The 20,157-nt window shown below is 42.4% G+C and overlaps 1 protein-coding gene across 5 annotated transcripts in view; it reads left to right on the forward strand.

Moving 5' to 3' along the window:
• Nucleotides 1-18,697, forward strand: part of SHANK2 (SH3 and multiple ankyrin repeat domains 2) — a 313,850-nt gene extending 295,153 nt beyond the window's left edge. For all 5 annotated transcript variants that reach the window (XM_071808790.1, XM_071808789.1, XM_065839072.2 and 2 more), the window contains 3 exons: nucleotides 795-906; nucleotides 2,033-4,445; nucleotides 14,489-18,697. In XM_071808790.1, coding sequence (XP_071664891.1) covers nucleotides 795-906; nucleotides 2,033-4,445; nucleotides 14,489-15,062 — 3,099 coding nt within the window. In that variant the 3' untranslated portion in view covers nucleotides 15,063-18,697. The remainder of the gene's footprint in view (nucleotides 1-794; nucleotides 907-2,032; nucleotides 4,446-14,488) is intronic.
• Nucleotides 18,698-20,157: the final 1,460 nt, after the last annotated feature.

Below are 20,157 nucleotides of genomic sequence, written 5' to 3' on the forward strand. Positions count from 1 at the left end.
AAATTTGTTCTGCCCGTAATCTGAGCTGGTGAGATGCCAGCAAGTTCTGAACTTGAAGGTGTCAGTACGACACTAAACCTTAGCTAATAAAACTTTGCTGAAAATCAAGGTATACTAGTTCAGTTTCAACACCAGAAGTAGTGCAGCCACGCAATTCGCACTAATGTGAAAGTTTCTCCTACTGCAGGTTTCTTTTTATTATTCCTGATGGCATATGTAATATCTTGATTAAATAATGCATGATGATTTGTAAGGGAAGAATTGACATTAATACTATAGCACGTATTAAAAATTTAAACTCCAGAGCTCTGAAACCTGATTACTCAATTGCAGAATTTGCTCTTACAAAACTTCGCATATGAAAATATAATTGGTTTTATTGCATTTTAGATATATGTTTCCACTACCCACCCCTCCAAAAGAACATCAGTCCTGATACAACAAGCACTTTGCTGTTCTCAGCAGCTGGGGCTGGAAGGCAATTAAGGCTGCTCTAGGGCAGTAAATGAAGTTTTTTGTGGTGACCTACAAGGAGGAATGGTTGAATGTGATGGGGTTCAGGTGATGTTCCTCAGCTCCTTGCTGGGATGCTGACGGCCAGTGTTTTAATAGCATTTAAATAAAGCCCAGCTTTCTCTTCCCCTCCTCCCCAAAATAATACCAAATGTGTTGTTTTCCATAAGAATCCTAAGTAAAAGGAATAGCGGCTTAGTAGGTAGGACCGAAGAGTTGTTTACATGTGAAAGACTTGCACGCTTTAATGCTTGTGGGGTTTTGTGTTTGCTTTTTTGTAGTCCATGTATGAGAGACAGGGTATTGCTGTGATGACGCCCACTGTACCGGGGAGTCCTCAAGGTCCTTTTCTGGGTATACCTCGGGGTACAATGAGAAGACAAAAATCTATAGGTAAAATGCTTCTCATATATGGTTTGCTTGTGCCATTAATCACATGCTTTTAGTAACTTTGCTTCTTCCCTAAAGCGTATTTCTCCAGCATCTTTGCCTCAGTGAATGACTGTTTAATTTGTATACAAAGTTCATGGAAAAAGAAGTTTGTGTGTTAGATGCTATAATTTCCACATTCTTCTTTGATGGCAGTAGGCAAGTATTATGGAATTATAATTTAATTCCTTTCTTTAGAATGTTCCCTCTAACAAGGAAAGGCAGTGAGAAGGGGAAAGAAAAAGATCAGTACGAGTCTTTTGCAGTGCATTACTAAGGCAAAATGTTATTATTTTTTCTTTATTGTTGAGACAAAAACGCCATAACACTGTGTAGCTTACAAAGGGATCCCTATTGATCAAATTGAATAAAATTTGCCTCTTTTTCATTCCAAATTATATCAATAGGTGATTTTACAGAAGATAAAAAAAAAAGAGCAGGCCAAATTTGGACTTCCTTTGTTCTTGGTGGTGGTCTTAACAGAGATATTTATCAATTTAGAAACGCATCATGCTGATGTAAAATTAGCATCTGAATTATCCCAATATTAGCCAGTTTATTTATGTTAAAAGCCGTGTTTGTAACAGAGTAATGTCGTCTTTTGAAATGAAACATTCTGATTCTCTCCCCAGTAGAATCTTTGCAGTCCCTTTGCTAAGTTTCAAATGCATCTTAAAAATTCATTAGATTCCTAAGTCGCATTAGCGAATGCATTTAGAGAGTGCTAAAGCAAGGCACAAGCCACTCTGCTGCACAGAATGTCTTCCCTGTTCAATAATTTTCAAAGAAAATGTGCTTCCCTACAGCTACCTTGATAATACATAAAACCAAAACATTTTCCTACACATCGATGATCAGTTTAATTAAAATTCTGTAGCATCCTTTTTAATTCTGGCATCTGGGTCTCTGGAAGTTCAACAAGAAAAAACTGCTTATGGCAGGAATCAACCGAAAGAGGTTTTTCGTAGTTTTTGCATGTGCCTCGTGTCGTGTGAAATGCGCCCTGGCGTTTTGGGTTGGATACAGAAAACATGCAATATGAGGGACGCCTATGGCAGGCAGTGTTTTGAATATACTTTCTGTTTTATAGGAATAACAGAGGAAGAACGGCAGTTTTTGGCTCCTCCTATGTTGAAGTTTACCAGAAGTCTTTCGATGCCTGACACCTCTGAAGATATCCCACCACCACCACAGTCCTTACCTCCTTCACCGCCGCCACCTTCTCCCTCTCTGTACAACTCTCCCAAATCCCCGACGTCAAGGAGCTATGGAACTATCAAACCTCCGTTTAATCAGAATTCAGGTTCAAAAATTTCTTTGGTGAGGCCTGAGAACGTGGGAACGATGATAAGGGACAAAGGGATTTATTACAGGCGAGAACTGGACCGATACTCTCTGGACTCTGAAGACCTGTACAGTCGGAGCGCTGCGTCTCAGGCAAATTTCAGGAACAAGAGGGGTCAGATGCCAGAAAACCCTTATTCTGAGGTTGGGAAGATCGCCAGCAAAGCGGTTTACGTGCCGGCCAAACCAGCCAGGAGGAAGGGGATGCTGGTGAAGCAATCCAACGTTGAAGACAGCCCGGAGAAGACCTGCTCCATCCCGATCCCAACGATCATCGTGAAAGAGCCATCCACCAGCAGCAGCGGGAAAAGCAGCCAAGGGAGCAGCATGGAAATCGATCCGCAGTCTTCAGAGCAACCCGGGCAGCTCCGACCTGACGACAGCTTAGGTGTCAGCAGCCCCTTCGCCGCAGCCATTGCCGGAGCAGTGAGGGACAGGGAAAAAAGGCTGGAAGCGAGGCGGAATTCCCCAGCCTTCCTTTCCACAGACCTAGGGGATGAGGATGTTGGACTAACACCACCAACACCACGCATGAGGCAATCCAAATTTACCGACGACGCGGTGTTTAGTAGTGAAGATGGGTTTAGACAGCTGATGTCGCCGTCTCCGATTCCCGCGCCTAGAGAGTCTGAAAATCTTTTTAATAGCAGCGAACCCAGCAATCAGAGTGATTCAAGGACATTAAACGCTTCGTCCAAAACGAAAGGTACTGACAACAGTACAGTGGCAGCTAAGCCCACGAACGCACCCAGCTCAGATAGTTACGTCCACCCTGTCACAGGAAAGCTATTAGATCCAAACTCACCACTAGCCCTTGCTCTTTCTGCCAGGGACAGAGCCATGAAAGAACAAACACAGCAGATTCCAGGCAAAGGAGATGCTGTTAAAGCTGACCTGAATAAACCACTTTACATCGATACGAAGCTGAGACCCAATATTGAAACGACTTTTCCTGTTACTGCTACCGTCACTCGGCAAAATACTCGTGGCCCATTGAGACGGCAGGAGACCGAGAACAAGTATGAAACAGACGCAGGGAAAGAAAAGAAAGCCGAGGAGAAGAAAAACATGTTGATAAACATTGTGGATACTTCACAGCAAAAGTCAGCCGGCTTGTTAATGGTTCATACCGTGGACACGGCAAAGTCGGACGAAACGCCTGAAGTTGAGGAGGAAAAGAGAGATGAAATGGAAACGAACCCCGAAAACTCCCCGCCGGAGAGGCCAGAGGGGAGCGAGGAAGCGGAAAGCGAGCTGAACGTGCCTGCAGCGCCGGAGCCACCGGCATCTCCCTGCAAAACCATCGTAGCGGCGAGCTCGGTCGACGACCCCGTCATCCTGCCATTCCGCATCCCTCCGCCACCCTTAGCGTCGGTCGATATCGATGAAGAGTTTCTTTTTACCGAGCCACTGCCACCCCCCTTAGAGTTCGCCAACAGCTTTGATATCCCCGACGACCGTGCGGTTCCCGGTTCGGCTCTAACAGACTTGATGAAGCAAAGGAAAAATGGCTCGCCTTCACCCGCGCCGTTCGCCCCCAGCCAGTCCACAAATTCCTTAGACAGTAAAAAGCAAGTGGGTCTTTCAAACTGTTTGCCTGCCTCCTTTCTGCCACCCCCTGACAGCTTTGATAACGTCACTGACTCTGGGATTGAGGAGGTAGACAGCCGTAGTAGTAGTGACCATCACTTAGAGACAACCAGCACTATCTCAACGGTGTCCAGCATCTCGACCTTATCCTCGGAAGGGGGTGAGAACGTGGATACTTGTACAGTCTATGCAGATGGGCAAACATTTCTGGTGGACAAACCCCCAGTACCTCCTAAGCCAAAAATGAAGCCCATAATCAACAAAAGCAATGCACTTTACAAGGATGCGCTAATTGAAGAAACTGTAGACAGCTTTGTTATCCCTCCTCCCGCGCCGCCCCCGCCTCCCATCAGCGCTCAGCCCAACATGGCTAAAGTTGTTCCCCAAAGGACATCTAAGCTCTGGGGTGACGTGCCGGAGGTGAAAAGCCCCATTCTCTCAGGCCCAAAGGCTAATGTGATTAGTGAATTGAACTCACTACTCCAGCAAATGAACAGAGAGAAATCCTCAAAGCCAGGGGAAGGATTGGAGTCACCTACTGGAACAAAAACTGCAAGTCTCAGTACAAGGTAAACGTAATTAACCAAATAGTTTCTAATAAAGGCTTGATTTGTGTTTTTTTCCCGATCCTTGACTAGCTTGCCCTGTGAATCGCATAGATGAAAGAAGAATGTGCTCTTCAATGTACATTTGCTTAATGCATAATCTATGACAAACAATTTTATAGAGGGAAAGCATATCCTATGTTGTCAGCATTTCTGTAGTCTGCACTGTAGCATAGGAACTTTCTCAGTCTTCATAGAATCATAGAATAGTTTGGGTTGGAAGGGACCTCCAAAGGTCACCCAGTCCAACCCCCTGCCGTGGGCTTCTCCAACTTCAGACAGTTTCAATGAACCTTTCAGCTGTTTTGATGTCAGTTACTTAGATTCATTTTTAAGAAGCATTTTTCTCTTTTAAAAGGTTCATTTTTCAAATGTGGTGATGATTTAATTTTTCTTCAGTCCCATATCTTATTTTGGCTTCAAATGGGTAAAAAAGTGGTTTTGCCTGGGCTGACTTCACATCCACCATGTACTGTCATTTGATTCATGCCGATACCTCTCATAAGCCGCTTTATCATGAGGTACAAAGCTACCTTAGAAAATCGCTAATTGAAATCAGTTTGCACTCTTCATGTTCTAATTAAAAAGTTAATTTAGCATCTCTGACACTTAGGATGATGGATTTTAAGTTCTTTATATTGTCAGTGAATAGTCTATGATGTTTACACGCTCAAGGATGTGGCTCGTTTCTCCCAACAGCGGCATCCCTGGTAGAGCGGGGTGATGCCTTTGCATTTAAGTGGTTTGTGGAAGGTATTTAAGTGATAAATAGCTTAAAAGTTACTTATAAGTAGCCGGAAACCTTTAGGAAAATGTGGAAATAATGACGTAGTCACATCTGTGTGGCAGATGGAGATAATATCATGAAATCCAGACTTATAAAAAAATATAAGGTGATTTTGTTAGTTTTATTGAGAGCCCGAGGTATTTCTTTTTGGAGTGTGGAATGGTTTGGTTTATATACAGAGGTTAAATATACCTTTTACTGAAGTATTGCATATTGTTTTGCCCAGACTGCTCCATACATTTTATTTTTCAGAAAGGCAGTGCTGACTTTTTTTTTTTAAAGGTACCATCTAAATAAATTATATTGGAATTATTCTACTGGATAGTAACTAATTCAGCTTTTGAAAAGCTCCTGTTCTTTGCATGCATAAAGATGATTTGGTTTCAGGGGAAGGGCAGCTCTGTTAATTGCAAATGATTGTTCATTTAAGCAAAGTTAGCGCAGCGACCAAACACTGTACATTTGACAACACCTCAGGCAAGCACAAAATCAGTTCTTGTGCACTAAGCTTGTATTACATGTCTGGTCTTGCAGGTGACTCTGACAGTTTCATTTCATATGATTTTTCTTATATCTTCAAGAATACTATTTTTGTTAGAGGTTGATCATCTTGTTAAGCCACATGAACACGTTGCCTCTAGCTTCATATATATAATGTTATTTATTATCTTTGATATTCAAACTGATAGTTACTTCCAGGTTACAGTAGAGATCTTTATCTTCTCTATTTTATTAGAAAATAACTGAGGCTAGCAACTACAATGCACTGTAAATATGTCAAGTACTGCATTTGGAGAGGAAAAAGGAAAGCAGAAGCGAATAGAGATATATCTTCTTTTGTGAAAAGACATTTAAACAGGTATAAAAGCTGGGAAAAAATGAAAAACTACTAAGTCACTTGATTGGAAAAAGCAAACGCTCGTGTAAGCAGGAGTATCCCATATGTTGTAAATTTCAGAGAAAGATCTGATTTGGACAGTGTTAGAAGTTGTGTTGCTTTTCTGTCTTTTAGCTTTTTAAATTCTTATAACTCGGCCTTGTCAAATTACACGGGCTTGTTCATGGAATACAGAGATTTAGTTTGGAGACAAAGCCACAAAAAGCATTACTTTGGTGTGGCTGAAATCCGACTTCTTTCCTGAAAAGCAAACCCGAATGGGGATCTTTGCGAACTAAAGAGAGGATCTTGGGATATAGCAATTCCAAAAGGCCTAGGAGGTATTATAATGAATAAGAAAAGCTGACAGTGGTGTGGAAAAGCACAACTCTTGGCTGCTCCTTGTGGAAAAAAGTCACATCTCCACAGGATTCCCGGTGGGAACGGAAGGTGAGAGGGCTGGATTTTGTTTCCTTCTGTTCTCAAAACTGATGTGGTTACATTCTTTTTTAATTTCCATGAATTGGAGCTACTAAAACGAGCAGCAAAGGTTACTCAGGATTTCTTTTTTAAGCTAAGCAATAAATCAGAGGCAGCAGAAGAGAGCCAACCATCGACAGATATTAAAAGCGTGTTTTAAAAGGCACTGCAGGCAATTCCTGTTCGTCTTAATGAGAGTGAGGTTAGAGAGATGTAAATGAAGAAGTTCACTTGTAGGTTCAGAAGTTCTACTTGTAGCCCCACAGTGTTTTTTGGGGGTGGTTTCTACCTGGCCCTGGAGCAAATCCGGCACCTTCCCCTCTCTCCGAGCTCAACCACATTCCGGGGGTGGATGAGACAGGATTGATTTCTGAGCTTGATAAAGAGTGTGAAATAGGGAGCAAAAGGCTAATAGCAAATTTATCTACGGCAGAGAAAATGCCCTGATTTCTTTTTGTTGCGCTATGGCTGTTTATGCCCTGAACTGTCTGCTTTAAATTTAAATTCCGTTCTCAAAGGTCCCTGCATGAAAGCAATAGGTGCATGTTAAATGCTTCCCAGACAGAGGCATTTTTTCTTACTCCTGCCCTATCTTTTAAAAAGTTAAATAAATTACGGCCTTTCTAGCCCATTTACACAACGGACACATCTTTTTTAGAAAGCTGTCAAATACTATGACTAAGGAAGACCATCTTGCCAAAACCCTTTCCTATGAGGCAGGATTAGAAAGGGAGCAAGGAAGTTTAGCTCATGGAAAGCAGGGCTTCTGCTAAATTAAAAAAAACATCCCATTAGCTCTGCTAAAGGAAAAGGGATAAAAACCGAGTACGCCTGTTCATACCCTTCAGCCAAAGAGAAGTTTTGGGAAGTGTTATAAATAGGAACATTGTTCGCAGGCTGGCTTGGGTTATGTTCACAGCACTAGCAGCCTGACGGAATTAAAAACACATCTTTGCTCATTGGGACATATATGAAATTATAGCTCAGATAGCAATTGTAGGTATCACTGGGAGTTACTTTTGCACAGCCAGTAGAAAGACAATTGTAGTTCACTGATGGCAATTGCTCCATTAAGGTAGCATAGAGGTGAATTAAACTGTAGATAGTTGGGTAATGGCTTGCTACAGAAACCCGTACAAATACCATCTTTCTACTTTTTTGATAAATGAGAATTAGGAAGAGATTGTTCTACAGCACTGAGCAGCATTTCTCTCTCAATTATTACATTAAAAAATGACCTTAGGCTTGCTTTTCTTCTCTGCACATTAGTTCAGCAATAATTTTATATGGTGTATTTATAGTTTTCTGTGGTTCTTATGGAGACACCAAGTTTCACGATTTTTAAATAGAGCAGGGAAACATTTAAGTGGAAACCATCTGCTTGTCAGCAGCAGTGACCAGCTGTGGGATAGGGGAAGGAGGAAGAGGAGAGGATGCGTTTGCTTACTTTGTACTAACAAAACCATAATTGAAAGGTTTGATAGAAGGTTCTAGACTAGAGCTAATCCCACTCCCAGATTTGGCCACCATCTACTTCATGAAATTTTGGAGATCAGCCCTGGCGATAGAGGTTTTTATCTGGTCTGTCCATGTAGTCAAGTCACAATATTTGACCGTCACTTCCCCCATTTTTGTCCGTCCTTCATTATAGAAATGGCCAATTAGATTGAATATTAGGAAAAAATTCTTTTTGGGAAGGGCTGTTGGGCATCGGAACAGGCTGCCCAGGGCAGTGGTGGAGTCACCATCCTGGAAGGGGTTTAAAAGATGCGGAGATGAGGTTCTCAGGAACATGGAGGTAGTGCCAGGGGGTGGGTTAACAGTTGGACTCAATGATCCTGAGGGTCTTTTCCAACCCAAATGATTCTATGATTCTATGAGGATGTTTGACTGCAGGGCTCCGTTTGACCCAAATACCCAGCGCTGAAGCCCTAATGATGGGCTTTGTTTGCCATTCCCATTCCTAAATTTGGATCCGCAGAGGTACGGAGATGGGAATACCCAGCCCGGGGAGCCCTTGGCAGGCGATGCTCCGCTGTCAGCGGGCGGGGAGGACGGGGCGTGTAACGGCAGCATCAGCCCTGATGCTATAAATACAGCAGTGCTATAAATTCACTTGAGAGGCTACTTACTTTTATATGGAGCTGATAAAAGGAATGGGGAGAAGACTAATGTAGGGGTTTTTATAAGGTAAGGGAGGAGCGCTGCCTCTGTCTGTGAACCCCGCGGTCGCTAAGCAACATAACGATCAAGCACGAGATCATAATGATCAAGCCTGCGAGATCGGCTGAATAATGTCAGCGTGATTAGCGCAGAATAGACCCGGTGGCTGCGAAGAATTAAAACCACAAACACAGCCCCCGGTGCAAACAGCATCCTTCCTTCCAGCACGACTCCCGTGTGCTAATACAGAGTAATGCACAGCAACTGCTGCCGCTCCCTACCACCACCAAACCAAAATGATCAACAGCTTTGCCATAGGGGAATAGGATTTCTATTTCAAACGGTGCTTATGTTTCTCTGGCTGCGTTTGCACAATGTCCCCGTGGCTTAGGGGCAGGTTGAGCGTCACTCCTTCTAGTGGGAAATGCTCCTGATAAACGTAGGAGTTACGGAGGATGCTTAACCATGCAGGTTTCCCTCTGGGAAAAATAACCTGTACTGTGTTGGCATAGCAAGGTTTAAAAGTGAAACTGCCTATGGTGAAGGTTTTTGTCCATCTCTGGATAGTTTTGTTCGTGACAATCTGGAGAAGCTCCTATTTTTTCACAAACCGGTAACGCAGAACTGAACTGAGTAGTGAGTCCTGCGTAAGGACTGGTCCTGCGCTGGGTTGTTTGGAAGTACGGCTGGGTTTCACAGATGATGAAAGATTAATCTAATGATATAATTCTCAAGCCTTGGTTTTTCAGTTTACTGCTGTCCCATTAGATTCATTTCATTTTGTTAACCGTTTGTCAGCCAATGTCACAGGATTGCTTGCTTTGTCAGTAATTTTTGCCGTGTTTCAGTCATTCCATTTTGTCATTTTTATTTGCTCTCATGACTGCTGTTGTCAGAAGAGGGTCATGCTGAAATGCTCTGAAGTAAGTGCCAACCATAAAGCATAGACTATTCTATGTTGTACATACCGCTTTGTTTTAACGCGCTCTCATTGTTATTGCATTTTAGTGATTTTGGTGTTGACTTTGTAACAAAGTGCGATGTGGATTAGATCATCCTAATCCAGAAATGGTAGCCATTCGAAAACCAGAAGTAGGATGTCACCTCAAGCTGAAATAAGAGCCACTTTTCCCTCATTGCCCGTTTCCAGACATGGAAACTGTGGCTCGCGAACAGACTCCCACAGACCTTAATGATTATTCTTTGACTGAACAGTGTTACTTGCAGCAGACACTAACCATTTCTCAATTCTTCTCGCTAAAATAACATTATAAGAAGCTCTGTATCCTGCCAGTCATCACATCAGCCTTTGTTCTTAATCTTCCCCCGAAACAGACAATAATTGACTTACTTTGCCACCATACAATTTTCCTTTGACAATCCAAAAATCAAGTACAAATATTATAAGAGATGAAGGCGAAGTTTTGGGTTTGTGCGTTCTCAAAAAACGTGTAAAAACTTCATTTCAGGCTGTACCTCCGTGCAGGGACTCATTTCACTCATGGCTTGTCTTGGTTGTTAGGGGTTTTTTCTCTGACACAATGGGCTTTGTCAGAAACAGCGAGGTTTTTTGGCAAGTTGCAGGATAAAACAGCTCTCATAGGAGCATAATGTTGTTCTGGTTTGTTTCGTTTAGTTTGGTTTTGGTTTCTTGTTGGTTTGGTTTGGTTTGGTTTTTGTTTACTCGGGAGCTATTTCAGTGTGCAGTCTTTCACTGAATTGCTTCTGCTATTCAGTTACCAGTGCGTTTGAATCCTGCAAATCTAATTCAAAATTGAAAAGAGTTTCTAGCCTACAAGCTGTGTTGATGGCTGTTATACTTGGAGGCCCCATCACTGTGGCACAGGAATTATATATTGTGATGTTAATACGAGGCAACATAATGGGCATTGCAGTCCTACAGCACCAAATGTTTATAAATTACTACCATATGCTGATCCTAATAGAGCAAATTTTATTTAAAATAATTATCAGACTTTTCACCTTTTTCAAATGAAATTTGGGTTTAGGCAGCTTTAATATGGATTTAATGTGTTTAGTGTAACAGATGATCAAATAAGGCATAAGAAATTGCTCTTATTACAAATCTGGAAAAGCCACAACACCACAAAACCCACAAAATACCCACAGATCTTTTAACATTGTTTGTAGCCATGCGAAGCTGCTGGCTTGATCCAGGCTGCCGGAAAGCAAAGTACAACGTAGCCTGGATTGCTTTGCTTATCCCTGTGTCTAAACACGAGTTCACTTTTATACTTAATGTACTTTTTTTAAAGGAGCAGTGACAATGATTCCCTGAACAGAGAGGGACAGGGAGTCTATGGAAGGGACAGCGGGGAGAAGCAGCAGCAAATTGAGTTAGGCAGCAGAAGGTGCACACTGAGCCTGGAGTGCTCAGTCGAGGGACAGAAATGATCTTTCAGCATCTAAGCTAATAGAAGATAAATTTCCATCATCCATTCGAAATTGCCACAGTGAGTGGGAATACAAACCCGTGATTACAAGCATTTGCAAGACAGGGAAGTTAAGTACAAGGGTAATTGCAGGTAAAGAGAGAGAGAGGGAGAAATTTCCGCACGTATCAAAATTCATCTTGCTCCTCCTGCAATCACTGGGACAGCATCATCCCAGCCTTTTCCAAAGCGCGTTTTTTGTTGATTTAAAATTATATCGTGCCTTATTAAAGTGTGTGAGACTCCTAATGCTAAGTTAAAGTAGGTAGAAATAGCTTGCTCCTCTTGGTTAGTAGAATTTAATAGTTCTTAGACTTTTTATTTGTAAGAATGCTTAGCTCCAGTCCTGGAAGACAATAAGAGCCATTAAGCTCCAAACAAATCACAGGAAACACTCAAAACCTTGCCAAGTGTTTCCTTTCTTTGTTAAATGACAAAGACATAAGTGCTAAAAGTATTGTTCCTACTGTGTTGTAAGTGAAGTGCTGATCTTTCAGCGCTTAAAAAGATCCCCCTGTTCCCATTGAAATATATGGAACAATTTGTGGGAAATCAGTGGGATTGCTCATGTGAATAACATGTAGGTTCTCCAAAAAGCTATTCTTAGGGCTTTTCTAATAACACGTTATTGGAGCTTTATTTGAACGAGACTCGGCGTAGCCGTGCGGTAGGTTACCTGGTGTTTAGGTTTGGTAATTACATGCCAAAGCCCCAGATGTGGTGCGGGGAGCACGGAGCAAACTGGCTCACAGCAGCCAGCAGCAACCCAAGGAAACGCTGAAGAACGTCTCCAGTTCAGCACTACCAGGACTGCAGTGAGGCTTATAGGAGAGGAAGGGATTAATAGCCCGTTATCAGGTGAGCTGTCTACATTTCTTCATTTTGGTGATGGACAAGTGCTTCATAGGGTGAGCGAGTTAGGGTAGATGATCGCAGAATGGTTTGGGTTGAAGGGACCTTTCCAGCTCCCTCAGTGCCACCTGTACCATGAGCAGGGACATCTTCACCAGCTCAGGTTGCTCAGAGCCCCGTCCAGCCTGGCCTGGGGTGTCCCCAGGGATGATTCATCCACCACCTCTCTGGCCAACCTGGGACAGTGTTTTACCACCCTCAGTGTAAAAAATTGTTTCCTCATGTCCAGCCTGACAGTGATGTGGAAGTGGTGGTACCACTCTCTTTTTATTTGAAGTTTTAACTACCGTTCTCTCCGAGATAGGACCAAAGAGCCAGCACTGTGCCCTCGTGGCCAGGAAGGGAAATGGTACCTGGGCTGGATTAGAAGGGGGTGGTCAGTAGGTCAGAGAGGTTCTCCTGCCTCTCTGCTCTGCCCTGGGGAGACCACACCTGGAATATTGTGTCCAGCTGTGGCCCCTCAGCTCCAGAAGGACAGGGAACTGCTGGAGAGAGTCCAGCGCAGCCACCAAGATGCTGAAGGGAGTGGAGCATCTCCCGTGTGAGGAAAGGCTGAGGGAGCTGGGGCTCTGGAGCTGGAGAAGAGGAGACTGAGGGGGGACTCATTCATGGGGATCAATATGGAAAGGGTGAGTGTCAGGAGGATGGAGCCAGGCTCTTCTGGGTGACAACCAATGACAGGACAAGGGGTAATGGGTACAAACTGGAACACAGGAGGTTCCACTTAAATTTGAGAAGAAACTTCTTCGTGGTGAGGGTGGCAGAGCCTGGCCCAGGCTGCCCAGGGAGGTTGCGGAGTCTCCTTCTCTGCAGACATTCAAACCCGCCTGGACACCTTCCTGTGGAACCTCAGCTGGGTGTTCCTGCTCCATGGGGGGATTGCACTGGATGAGCTTTCCAGGTCCCTTCCAACCCCTGACATTCTGGGATTCGGTGAAAGTCAAAGCACTCCCCTTCCATGGGTGGTCACAATGACATTGCACTGGCGAGCAGACCCAGGATAACCCAACACGTTTCATCCTCCTTCCCTGCGGTGGCAGAACTCCGCAGGAAGAACAAAGCCTCCACGATTACTTGGGGCAGAGGAGCAGGAGAAGGCTTCTCATTTATAAAGCAGATTAGTGGTGAGGGACATACCTCAGAGACAACAGATGTGGGTTTTGACCCTTGCTGTGTGGGTCATTTTAGGTGCTTCATAGCATCACTTCAAGGATAAATAAATCCTTACTTTGTTCGGGAAGTGCCTAAAATTGTTCATCTGAAGGTTTTCCTAGTTGACAGGATATTTTAAAACTGAAATCTCCGGAGCTTAAGCCACCCAGAGATTCAGTGGAAGATCTTGAGGTGCGCACGCTGGCTGGCAGAGATTTCTCCTGAGAAGTGAGGGCTGTGGAGTTGAACATTTTATGAATGAACAGACCTCAACCTGGATCTTCTCCTTCTAAATCCGTTCCGTAGCCACTCGACAACAGCAGCCTGGTCTGCTCCTTCACCCACCCGCTCAGCCTCGGCGTCAGAGCTCCCTCTCGGCAGGTTTCACGCCGCCTTAGTTTGTAATCTGAAATTTCCTTTAGGCAAGAGATAAGTGCCAGGGACTTGATCACAACTACATCACCTCTGGGCAAGCACAGTAACCAGCATTTTGGAGTGAAACTGCCAAAGTAGAGAGTGTAGAGAGAACAGGACACAGAAGTCCTTTTATGCACCTTAGAAGGTCTGTTTCATTTTTAAAGCACGAAAAGGCCGGCTGAACAGAAATGGAAATATGAGGAGCTTGTGGAGCATGTTCTGTGAACAAATGGGAATACAAACATACCCTAAAACTCACTGAGTTGAGGCCTAAAGATCCAAAATCAAGTTAATGATATGCTGCTGCTATTTTCCATAACTGCTATCGTTAGGGATGCTAACAGTGTTTAAAACTGGTAGATTAAAACTGAAATGCGGGATCCTACCTCTCCATATGAGGGGAGGATCAGCTCCTGATTGCACTTCACAGGGAGCTCCAAGTGCCCGTGTGCTTATTCCACCCGGTGTTTCTCATTTAAGCGTGGCTGAATTTGGTGTAGCCTTCAAAAGGAAGAATGTGCTCTGGAAAGTGTGTTTTCTGAACCGCTCATAAGCAAAGGTTTTGTTTTTAAGTATGGCTTACCATTGATGACTGTTTTATGGGAAAGGTTCGATGATACTATCTTAGTACTTTTAACCTGTTATTGCTCGTTAAGCAATGAAAACGTTTGAGCATTCCAAACCCACGTTTACCACGCGTTGATATGGACAGCCCGTGAGCTGGCGGCTGCTTTATCTAACTCTCCGTGTCTGTTTGCGATTTCAGGAGCACGGAAGTCATGAGTACTGTCTCAGGTACACGAAGTACAACAATCACTTTTACTGTCCGACCCGGAACCAGCCAACCGATCACACTGCAGAGCAGGTCCCCAGACTATGACAGTAGGACCTCAGGAGCAAGACATGCTCCAAGCCCTGTGGTTTCACCAACAGAGATTAATAAAGACATCATGCCTGCTCCTCTGACTGCTTCTGCTTCAGCTTCATCTCCTTCTCCAACTTTGTCCGATGTATTTAGCCTACCCAGCCAGCCCCCTTCTGGGGACTTATTTGGCTTGACCACAGGGCGCAGCAGGTCTCCTTCTCCCTCAATATTACAACAGCCAATCTCAAATAAGCCTTTTACAACTAAGCCTGTCCACCTGTGGACTAAACCAGATGTGGCAGATTGGTTGGAAAGTCTAAACTTAGGTGAACATAAAGAAACATTTATGGACAATGAAATAGATGGCACTCATTTACCAAATCTACAAAAGGAAGATCTGATAGACCTTGGAGTGACTAGAGTTGGGCACAGAATGAACATAGAAAGAGCTTTGAAACAGCTGCTGGACAGATAAGAATAGCTATTTTGCCTCACAAACTTCTGTTGATAACTAGAGATGGGCTGGTACTGAAATACCCCAAATGCCTTGTCTGTCTGCGAGTGCCAGCAAAATTGGGGGTGGGAGGGGGAAAGCAGTTGAATTCCTGGTACTCAGGTAATGCAGACTGTATGCTACATGCCCAAACATAAACCCGAACCTGTTACACGAGTGGGGCCATTTTATTTCAAAGTTGTGGGGAGATATGAGAGAGAGAAAATTGTTAACTTCAAAAATATGATCTCTCGATAATGCCCTTCCGCTGGAAGCATCACATACCACTTTTCTTTCCATTTAAAGTTGCAAACGTTTCATTTTTTTATTGAAAAGCGCAATATTATTGCCATTCAGTCTCTGAGCAGGATTCCTTCCCCAACCCTTAGTCCACTTGAAGAGGCCAGAGCGCTTCATTACCATTCAAAGCCATTTTTAATAGTCGCAGAGGCACAATATTAAGACAGGTACAGTTCATATTACTGGTTTTTACTAGTCTAGCTCTCTGATTTGTTGGCAGTGAAGCTGGTTGTTCTGCTGGAATTAGTTCAAGGGTAACCTTGCTCTGTTTTACCTGGTATTTCTTTATTTCTGCAGTTATACTTAGCGCTCTTCCAAGGTGGCAGAACAAGTTCAATACATGCTCCATTGACTTGACCTGTAAGACGATGCAGATGTTGCATTAAACAAAACAAAACAAGGAGGATTGCACACTTAGAGGTACAACAAAATGAAGCTAGTTTGAACCTGAGACCCCCAGTTTTCAACCAGCTAAACTACTGCCAAGTCGCAATATGAACTCTACAGAGCCAGCAGAAATTTGGGGTTGTGTACAGACGCATCTTTTGGACTTCACAGTCGGATACTCGAGTGTGCTGAACCCTGAGAGATGCTGTTTAATTCAGTGAGTGGTTTTGAACATCAGGCCAAGAAAGAATAAGAAGAGAGACGAACGTTCCCAATGGGGAAGGTTGCCAGGGTTTTTAAGTGAGAGAGGAATTTCAACCTGTTAGCAGCAATGGAAAGTTTTCAGCTTGTAAAAAGAAACGAATGAAAGTAAAAAGGAACCAAAAAGGAACCAAAAAGGTAAAAGGAACCAAAAAGGTAAAGAGAAATGAAAGAGGTAAAAAGGTAATGGCAAGCTGGCAGGGTTATGCAGCGTTTCGGAACGCACATGTTCCAAGGGCCAGGAGAACTGGGGAGGTTTCCAGGCTTTCATTTTTAAGGCTGTTTTGGTATGTTTGGCTTCTGGACAAGGGCAGCAGAATGAGCACTTCAGGGGCAGCTTTTTGGGGTGGCTCTTTGGGAGGTCGCAGGGGAAGAACGTGGATCCTGCTGGAAACCAGGTGGCCGTGGCCCAGCAAGGACGGGGTGGTGGTACCAAAGCTCCAGGTGACTCTAATCTGACTTCTTGTTTTAAAAACATTTGTTTTTCAAGTTAACAAGTCTCTCTCTGCATGTTTGAGCTCCCCTTGTAATTAACACCTCTTAATATCTGTGAGTTTTGTAGGTCTTTCTTAACATACTATTCAAGGTGGGTCCATTGTGTGTGGATGGCTAGACTGGCTACCTACCATACGTTCAGGTTCTCTTACATTGCGCAAGGTACCTGAAATTTCTTTCCTTGATATGGTCCTTGATATAGTCCAGCCTATCTCTAATTTTTTTTTTAATTGTGATTATTTTTTGCTCACAAACAAGTGTCTAATTAGGTCTGCAACAGCCCTAGTATGAGTACATAAAGTTTAGCATTTTAAATATCTTTCTTTACTGCAAGTTTAAATAGTTGTACAGATAGTTTATAAGCACAATATTTTAAGAAAATAAGTGGCTGGTCTACTGGGCAGCCTTTGTGCCACTTCAGTGCTAGAAAGTTAAAAACAAAACAACAAAAAAAAAAAGACAAAAAAAAACTTTTGTGGTTTACTACTATTTCTGTGGAATAATTATAAAGTCTTGACCTTTTTAAAATCAACCTCATTTGGATGCATCTGAACCAGCAGAGCTGTGTTATATTTTCTATCTTTGCTAGAACTTCTACAAAGGAGGGTGAATATTTCTTCAAAAGTGGTTGTAGTTACCAACGCATTGGATACTCATAAAAAGCAACTTATTTAGCCTCCTGCCCCCTTTACGGAACAACCAATCTTTTGACTTAACATCTGTTGCTACGCTCTATTTGTATTTGAAAGTTCCAAGTAACCTTGTAATAAAACTCAAGCACTAAGGCGTTTTACTTCCGAGAGTACTGAATTTTTCCATAGGCGGTGTAGAAAAACGGCAGTTTCGTTCAGATAGTCCATGCAGGCAACTTGAGGCCATCAGATACTTCAAGAAGTGTAAAAATGGTAATTTAGCCATCGTTGTCTTCCATTTGGTGATACGACAGAATTCAGTAAATAAACCACTAATGCCATGCTGTTTCTTTTTTCTTTTATATATATATATAATTTTATTTTTTGTTTCTTTGGGTACATGATATTACCTCTATAATACGTGCCAGAAAATACATTAGAAAACGCGGTAGTAAAAGAAAATGTAGAAGTTGACTTTTAAGCTGCTTTTTAATCACGAACCTTGTTGAATTTGCGTTGAACGAGTGCTGACGTACCCAGTAAACCCCGGCTCATCCCTTCGGTACGCAGGTGTGTTTCTTGCTGGTGAATCTTTTCAGGTACTGAAGGACTCGGTACGATACGAGTGGGGAAAGCAAAGAGGGGTTTAACGCATCTCAAGAGCTGTTTATTTTGCGTTGTGTCTTACAAAGGAAAGGTAAGGAGACCTGGGAGGACCTGCTTCTCACCAATAAAATCCACCTCCGCCAAGAGGAATTGGTCTCTAGCTCTGGGTGAGGATTTTACTACAGAGAGCAATAGTAACAGAGACGCCGTTGCCTCCGAGTATTTTCATCACTCTGGAAATGTTGGGGGGGGAAAAGGGGAGAAGACCCATTTGTTTCATTCTACTTAACGATAGTGCAAACCAAGTTGTTAGAGATCTATGAAACACGTTCTGATATTCTGGGTTTTAGGATCAACTTTTGTTTATATACTGTAATTTAAATAAATTGCATTTACATGCCTAGTTTCTGTAATATTTGTGTATACAATACCAAAATCTTACAAGATGTAAATTGTGTATAACTGCACAGACTCCTTGCCCTAGGTGTCTGAGAACATTTTAAGTTGAATTCATATATTATAAAATGACTAGATGTGACTGTTGATTTACAGAATTTACATATCACAAAAGTTAATTATTTGTGGTACTTAAGTTAATAAAAATAGTGACTTTTCTTTTTTTCCTCAGTTCTTAAAAAGCATTAATTACCCAGTTGATCTGGCGATGATTATGTGTATGAGCCACAAATATTGATGATTTCTCCCATTACATTTTTTCTTTTCTTTTCTAGATATTAATATGTTTCTCGCTATACTTTGTGTAACAACTTGTGTTCACGTTATCTATGTTGCTGTAATTTTTGTGCTTTAATTCCTCTTATTTCGACTGATTAAAAAAAAAAATCAAGCTCCTGTAACTTGCACTTTTCCCCAATCCTTAATACTCTTGTATGGCAACCAAAATTACTGTAAGAAATAAATATAATATTGCACTAAGGTTGTGGTTCTGATTGCAGAGAACACTGTCTGAATGTTGAGGGGGAAAAAGTTGCCAAAAAGCTTGCAATCTGATGTTATCGAAAGCGCATAAAATGCTTTAACAAAATGTAGAGAGTTAAGGGAAAATACTGTTGGGAAAAGCATGTCCTTTTGATTTCTTTCTGGTTAAAGCATTCTTTATGCCGGTCGTTGGTTCATTTCTAAACTTGAGGTTCGTGGTTGAAATTTGAAAAGCGACGATTTTCAGCGGGAGGTAGAGAACAAAATAGGTCTCCATTTGCCTTAAGGTGGATCTCAATTTGCCTTAAGGTGGATTTCCAAGCGTAATTGCGGAACGTTGTTGAGCGAGTGTGTGGGAATGGTCTCAGTCTGGTCCTGCTGGTGGTGTCGGGCTCATTTGGGCTGGTCCAAAATCCAATTTAATCTAAATTTGGGGAGGGTGCAGTTGGAGTTTTTGGGGGGCAGAGCAGCTTTTCGGAGGAGAAAAGGAACCTTATCTGACTTTGTGTGTCTTCTGACTTCAAACTGTACGAGCAGGGGATATTTGTACTGTGCATAAACACGGCTTCAAATGGAAAGATGAGGAAAAAAAATCACATCTTCTTTTGGCTTAATCTCAAAATTTGTCTTTTCTATCTTTAAATGGTCATGCAATGAAGAATATTTTTTATTTTCTAAGATATTGGAATAAATGCCTAGAACTGTTTGTTGACCTTTGGTTTCATATGTTCCTTAACTATCATTCTCTTCTCAGATGTTGCTCTATTTCAGCATTTTTGTAGTTACCTCGTATTTCCTATTTTTCCAACAAGGATGACTTGGCAGCTTTGGTTTGTTAAAAAAGGGAGGAAAAAATAGCCTTTTTTAAAATGATTTCAGGTATCGTGGCTGTTCAGTGCTAAACACCTGTAGCTAAATCAAGTCAGGTATTTGCAGTGCAAAACAAAGAGCGCTTTGCAATTGTCGGTGTTTGTCGAAGGAAGGATGGGAAGAGATTTGGTCGCGGATGTTGTATCGATGTCGTGTGTTTCATTTCGTTCTTGGTTTTCTATATGTTCCTGCATTTCATGGTCTTGCATTCTGTGTGTCCAAGCCCATGGAAAATAACCAGGAGCTGCGGTGGGTCAGCCCAAATATCACGATTGTAACCGTGTTTAACATACGTGGGTTTTTTAAAGAAAAATTATGTACGTGCCTTATAATTTTCAACCTGGATGAACTACTGTATTTACCACAAAGAGCTTTATCTACAAGGTATTTCAGTAGCTGACAAAAAGAGCGTTTAGTGCTGGTTTTTGAGGTGAGAACCCAATGTCGCTGCTTTAGGAAGAGTGGTCAGAAAACCTGAAATGATTTACATCTTATTTTGAAACCTTTTCAGCATTGCGATGAGACCGATCTGAAGTCAAATCAAGTAAAGGGGGGGAAAAAGTGAACTGAGACTGTTATTTTGGGTT

This window comes from Patagioenas fasciata, chromosome 5 (assembly GCF_037038585.1).
Source record: "Patagioenas fasciata isolate bPatFas1 chromosome 5, bPatFas1.hap1, whole genome shotgun sequence".
NCBI classification, from domain to species: Eukaryota; Metazoa; Chordata; class Aves; order Columbiformes; family Columbidae; genus Patagioenas; species Patagioenas fasciata.